The sequence below is a fragment of the Strix aluco genome, chromosome 36, assembly GCF_031877795.1.
Source record: "Strix aluco isolate bStrAlu1 chromosome 36, bStrAlu1.hap1, whole genome shotgun sequence".
In the NCBI taxonomy this organism is placed as follows: Eukaryota; Metazoa; Chordata; class Aves; order Strigiformes; family Strigidae; genus Strix; species Strix aluco.
In genome coordinates this window covers 205,569-211,568 of record NC_133966.1, presented here as the reverse complement: position 1 = coordinate 211,568, position 6,000 = coordinate 205,569, and the positions used below count along the sequence as shown (strand labels likewise).

Below are 6,000 nucleotides of genomic sequence, written 5' to 3'. Positions count from 1 at the left end.
ATTCCTTGCTAGTTCCAGTCCCAGATGAGCTTTCACTTTCCTGCCTCCACCCCTGTACCCCAAGGCCATGTCTGTATCTGCCTCCTGGACAGCCTGTTCCCTCTCCCACCCCTCTGCAATACCTTCTGGTGTGTGAACGCTTTAGCCAGAAGATCCCTGTCCATCCCCACCAGCCTCCAGCTAGTCCCTGCTCAACTCCCAGAACATCAGACTCAGGTGTTGCTGGGATTTGATGTTGTTGTTCTCAAAGATGCAAGAGGGCTCCATGGATCTTGGCTCTCCAGGATCCTGCCAAGCAGATGCTGAACCGTGTGAAATGTGCTGTGCTGCAGGCCAAGGCTGTCATTCTGCTGTTTGTCTTTTTCCTCTGCCATGGTCACTGCAGCCATGGCTGCCCTCAGCATTCACATCCTCATCCAGTTCTGCCTTGTTCATGACTATCAGAGTGCAGCCCTAGTCAGGCATCACCTGCCTGTGTCCAAAAAGGGAGGGGTGAGGCAGGGGAAAGGTCCCTGTCTGGGTGCTGGCTCTGGACACTTCTGTTCCAGCCCCCCGACCAGCTGCAGCAGGCAGGAGGGCAGGTCACACTCATGGACACCCTGCTCAGCCCTGTCTGCTCTGGAGCAGACCTGACACCAAGCAGCATCTCCCCTCAGAACCACAGCTGGGACTGCAAGTTGGAGGTGGTTCACCTGGAAAGAAGTGCCCAGGAGTGAGCCAATACCCAGGCTGTGTGAGGGCTGAGCAGGTGCCTGGAGGCCCAGACAATGAAGGAACCAAGTGTTTTAAATTTCTGTGAGGATGAATTACAGTGGAGGAGGTTGAAGACCCACTGTCAACTGCAGGAGGAGCCTGTACCAGCAAGAGTGGACAGACACCCAAACAGCAGTTGTCTGAAACAAGGGGAAACAAATGCAAGGTGGAGTCCACGTGGCATGGGAATGCACCAGAAGGAGAAACTCCTTGCTGTCCATGAACAGTGGGAATGTATTTCAGTCACAGGTGTCATTCAGCTTCCCTGATTCCGAGAACCTACGAATAGGAGCTTCAGGGTGCAGACCATGGCTTTTGGGGGTGTTAAAGCTGGAGGCAGTGAGGTGCAGGGGTAATGTAGAGCTGTCTGAGGCAGTGCCTCCTAGGCTCCCCTTGCAGTCAGTGGAGTGGAGGAGATGTTCACCTGACTTGTCTTAGCTGATCACATAAAATACAGGATGAGCAGTGCCCCATAAACATCTGCACTTACTGGATAAGAGCTCATAGGATAATGTACCGGGTCTGGCTGAGCTGGAATTGGTTTTCCCCTGTAGCAGCCCTCATGGTGCTGTGTTTTATGTTGGGAGCTGGCAGGGTGTTGATAGCACATGGGTGTTGTAGCTACTGCTGGGTAGTGCTTACACAGAACCAAGGCTCTTTCCAACATTTTCCCCTCCCAGTGGGACAGAGTGGGCAAGATCTTGGGAGGGGACACAACCAGGACAGCTGACCCCAACTGACCAAAGGGATATTCCAGACCATACAAAATCTGCTTGAGTATAAAGCTGGGAAAAAGGAGGAGGTGGGGCGGTGTCACCCTTGGTCCTCTGTGGTAACCGCTACGCGTATTGGAGCCCTGCTTCCTGAGAAGGCCCAACAGTGCCTGTTTTCTTTTTGCTTCCATGCGTGGGCCTTGCTTTGCTTTGCTTACATTAAACATGATTTTCTTCTACCCACAAGGGTTGTTTTTTTCCTATCTTATTTTCTTTCCCCCTTTTGCCCTGTTGAGAAAAAAAAAAAAAAAAAGGGGGGGGGGGGGGGAAGTGATAGGTCGACTTATAGGTCAACTTGGTGGCTACCTGGCAGTTAGCCAAGGTCAAACCACCACATCCATGGACCCCAGAACCTCTCTGATTGCTCTGACACTTTTGAGGGCACAGTGCAGAATCACAGGCGAGGGTGACATAGTGAACAGGAGCACTTGCAATAAGCCTGTCCAAGGCAGCTGAGATGAGTCTCCCTGGGAGAGTGGGGGTTGTTCCTGGAGACACAGACAGAAGTGTCAGGGCTCTGTCAGGTGTGCACATCTCAGCTGGCCTCATGTACTCATCTTACATGCAGGAGTGTTCAGAGACATGAGTCCTTCCCTTGCACACGCAGAGGCAGTGAATTGCAGGAGTTGCAGTGTCTCTCTGGCCTCCTGCTGCCACTGCCAGAGGCTGGGAGGCCCCTCAGCCCTGTGGTGATCACCCTGCTCTGCACTCGTGTGAGATGCCCCACAGCATGAGAAATGGACTCAGGGACTTTGGTTCAAGGAAACACCTCCCAGTGATTCATTCAGGTGGTTTCCCAGGGGATGTTACTGTCAATGTGAAGTGACCTCATGACACCATCCCACACACCATCATGGCACCCCCAGGAATAGCTGATGGCATTTGTGCTCTCTCACCTCACACACATGACATACATGCTTACATCTCCTCCATACAGTGCAAACATGGACTTCTGACCTACTCATTTAGTGTCTCTCCATGAAGGGAGAAAGAACCTCCCCAGTCTGGGGTGAGAGGCCAGTGCTGCAAATGGTGGTTCAGAGGGGCTAGAGCATGATGATTGCCCTGGGGCAGTGTCATGGTTTTACCCCAGCCAGCATCTGAGCCCCACACAGCTACTCACTCACTTCCCTGGGTGCGATGAGGGACAGGATCACAAGGGTAAAAGTGAGAAAACTCATGGGTTGAGATAAAGACAGTTTAACAGGTAAAGAAAAAGCCACACATGTAAGCAAAGGAAAACATGGAATTCATTCACTTCTTTCCATTTGCAGAGTTTCAGCCATCTCCAGAACATCAGGGCTCCATCACATGTAACGGTGACTTGGGAAGACAAAAGCCATAACTCTGAATGTCCCCATGTTCATCCTTCTTCCCCCAGCTTTATATAACTGAGCATGATGTCATAAGGTATAGAATATCCTTTGGTCAGTCGGGGTCAGCTGTCCAGACTGTGTCCCCTCTCAGCTCCTTGTGCACCCCCAGCTTGCTCACTGGTGGGGTGGGGTGAGGAGCAGAACAGGCCTTGACTCTGTGTAAGCCCTGCTCAGCAATAATGAAAACATCCCTGCATTATCAACACTGTTTTCAGCACAAATCTAGGAAGAAAATTAACTCTATCCCAGCCAAACCAGCACAGGCAGCTTCCCCAGTGTGTCCTGTGAACACAGACACAGACAAGACCCTGGTCCTTCAGGTCTCTCCCAGGAGGCCTGGCTGTGCGAGGACACTGCTGTGTGCCCCCACCCTGCAAATCACACTGTTTAGCTCTTCACTGGTGTTTTCATCTGTGGGCCAATTCCTTGGGCATGTTCTTGAGATCAGGTCTGGAAGAAGAGCTCAGTCTTCACTGCCCTGAGGAGATCCTCTTTCATGATAGAACCACTCTTATGGAGGACAGTTCTGTCACAGAAGTGCCCATTGCCTGTCCCTGCCTGCAGTCACAGGACTGTCACACAGCAGAAGTGTGACCAAGCTGCCAGAACACTCAGGCCTTACACCAAACTGAAGGGGTGAGAAGAAAAGTGTGGAAGTGGAAAAAGAACATCTCTTGAAGACCAAGTGCTCCCTGGCAGGGCCGACATGCCAGGACTCTCTTCCCCTCCACATCTGCACACAGGAATTTTTCTTGCAGGTCCATAAAGTCTTAGAGGAAGGATCTCAGAAAAACAAAAAATCACTGCAGGTCCTTTATTTTGTTAAAACACACAGATATCATGGCTCGTCACTTTTTCAGCCACTCACTCAGAAAAGAAAAGCAGATAATGAATTAGAAAGGGGATGAAAACATTAAAAGTAAAACAACAACAGAAAATGCTGACAGTCTGGGCCTGTAGAGAGTTATATTATAACTGCTGTTCAGCAGAAGATGAGCAGTTTATTGCTTCAGAATAACATCTAGTTATCAGTTTCCTCAGGGAATCCTTGATCTCCTGGTTCCTCATGCTGTAGATGAGGGGGTTCAATGCTGGAGGTACCACCGAGTACAGAAATGACACCACCAGGTCCAGGGATGGGGAGGAGATGGAGGGGGGCTTCAGGTAGGCAAAGATTATACTACTGATAAAGAGGGAGACCACAGCCAGGTGAGGGAGGCATGTGGAAAAGGCTTTGTGCCGTCCCTGCTCAGAAGGGATCCTCAACACTACCCGGAAAATCTGCACATAGGACACCACAATGAAAACAAAACATCCAAAAAGTAAACAGGCACTAACCATGATAAGCCCAACTTCCCTGAGGTAGGAGTGTGAGCAGGAGAGCTTGAGGATCTGGGGGATTTCACAGAAGAACTGCTCTAGGACATTGCCTTGACAACATGGTAGCGAAAATGTGCTTGTAGTGTGCAGTACAGCGGTGAGAAAACCACTACCCCAGGCAGCTGCTGCCATGTGGACACAAGCTCTGCATCCCAGGAGGGCCCCATAGTGAAGGGGTTTGCAGATGGCAACATAGCGGTCGTAGGACATGATGGTGAGGAGAGAAAACTCTGCTGAGATCAAGAAGGCAAACATAAAGATCTGGGCAGCACACCCTTGGTAGGAGATGTCCCTGTTGTCCCAGAGGGAATTGGCCATGGCTTTGGGGAGAGTGGTGGAGGTGGAGCCCAGGTCAAGGAGGGAGAGGTTGAGGAGGAAGAAGTACATGGGGGTGTGCAGGTGGTGGTCACAGGCAATGGCAGTGATGATGAGGCCGTTGCCCAGGAGGGCAGCCAGGTAGATGCCCAGGAAGAGCCAGAAGTGCAAGAGCTGCAGCTCCCGTCTGTCTGCGAATGCCAGGAGAAGAAACTCAGTGATGAAGCTGCTGTTGCACATTTGCTTTCTCTGAACATGGGGGGCTGTCACTAGAGGAAAAGGCAGTGAAAATCTAGGATTGATTTCTCTGGTCAAAGCTTGCTCAGTTCCTGACAGAACACCCACCCTCCAGCCTCTGTCCTAAAGAAAGACCTTCATGCAGCTCCCAGACTGGAGCTCTGGTGTTTGCTGGCTGAGGGGGCAGTGGGGAGCAAGGGATTCTGCTGTGGGCTCTGCAGGAGTCAGTCCTGCTGTGCCCCAACAGGCAGAGAGGAACCCGCAGTGATCGCTGGTTAACTCCACTCCTGAAATCCAAGAGATTTCAGCCTTGTCCCTCCCAGTGCCCCCGGCTGCAGAGCAGAGCTGTGGGGCTTTGCTCTTCTTGCTTTTGCTCCTGTTGCCCTGTCCTACCTGAGGAGTGCGTAATGAAGGCAGACAGCCTGGACATTGCTGCTGCGCTACAAGTGCTCCATGGAGAGTGCGGGAGTGCAAAGGGGAGAGCCTTAGTGCAGAGTGAGGAGAGCCAGGCTGTCCATCAGACTTGCTCTCAACTGCCCTGGGCTTGCTTCTCTGGAATCTGGAGGAGGGTCACCCCCAGCTGCTCCCTTGACAGGAAATGGGATGCTGCTGAGAGCAGAGGAATCCAGTTGAAATCCTCTCAGTAAATATCTCTAAGCTTTTTGGTTCCTTGAAGAGGGGGTGTCCTGCAAAAGGACCCAGCTTTATCCCCAGCCCATGGGCAGCATTGCCCAGAGACCCGCAGGCTAGAAGGGGGCTTGGGCACCTTGCTGCCATGGACACATCTGCATGGCAGGACCTGCAGGGCCAGTTGCTGAGCTGCAGCTGAAAGCCCCATCCCCAGAGAGTCTGAAAACAGGAGCAGCAGCAGCAGGGGCAGGTGGAGAACCAAGGAGCAATGCCCCAATGCTTCTGCCAAGGGAGGCAAGGCCAGGGAGGGACAGATGGGCACTGGGGAGAGTCTCCTCTGCTGCAGCTCTGGCTGCAGAGGAGGCAGCTCCTGCCCTGGAGCCTGGGACCTGGAGGACAGAGGCTCTGCTGGGTGGGGGAGGAGACCAGGGATGCTTGTTAGGTAGAAAGCACTTTCACTGAAGGGTAATAAGGAGGTGCCACAATACATCACCCTACTCAGCCTGTGCTGTCAGACTGTTTCATTCCCAGCCAAT

General features: G+C 52.2%; 1 protein-coding gene across 1 annotated transcript; it reads right to left on the bottom strand.

Moving 5' to 3' along the window:
• Positions 1-3,871: 3,871 nt before the first annotated feature.
• Positions 3,872-4,837, bottom strand: LOC141917253 (olfactory receptor 14A16-like). The gene has a single exon (XM_074810357.1). The coding sequence runs from the start codon at positions 4,835-4,837 to the stop codon at positions 3,872-3,874; it is 966 nt and encodes a 321-aa protein (XP_074666458.1).
• Positions 4,838-6,000: the final 1,163 nt, after the last annotated feature.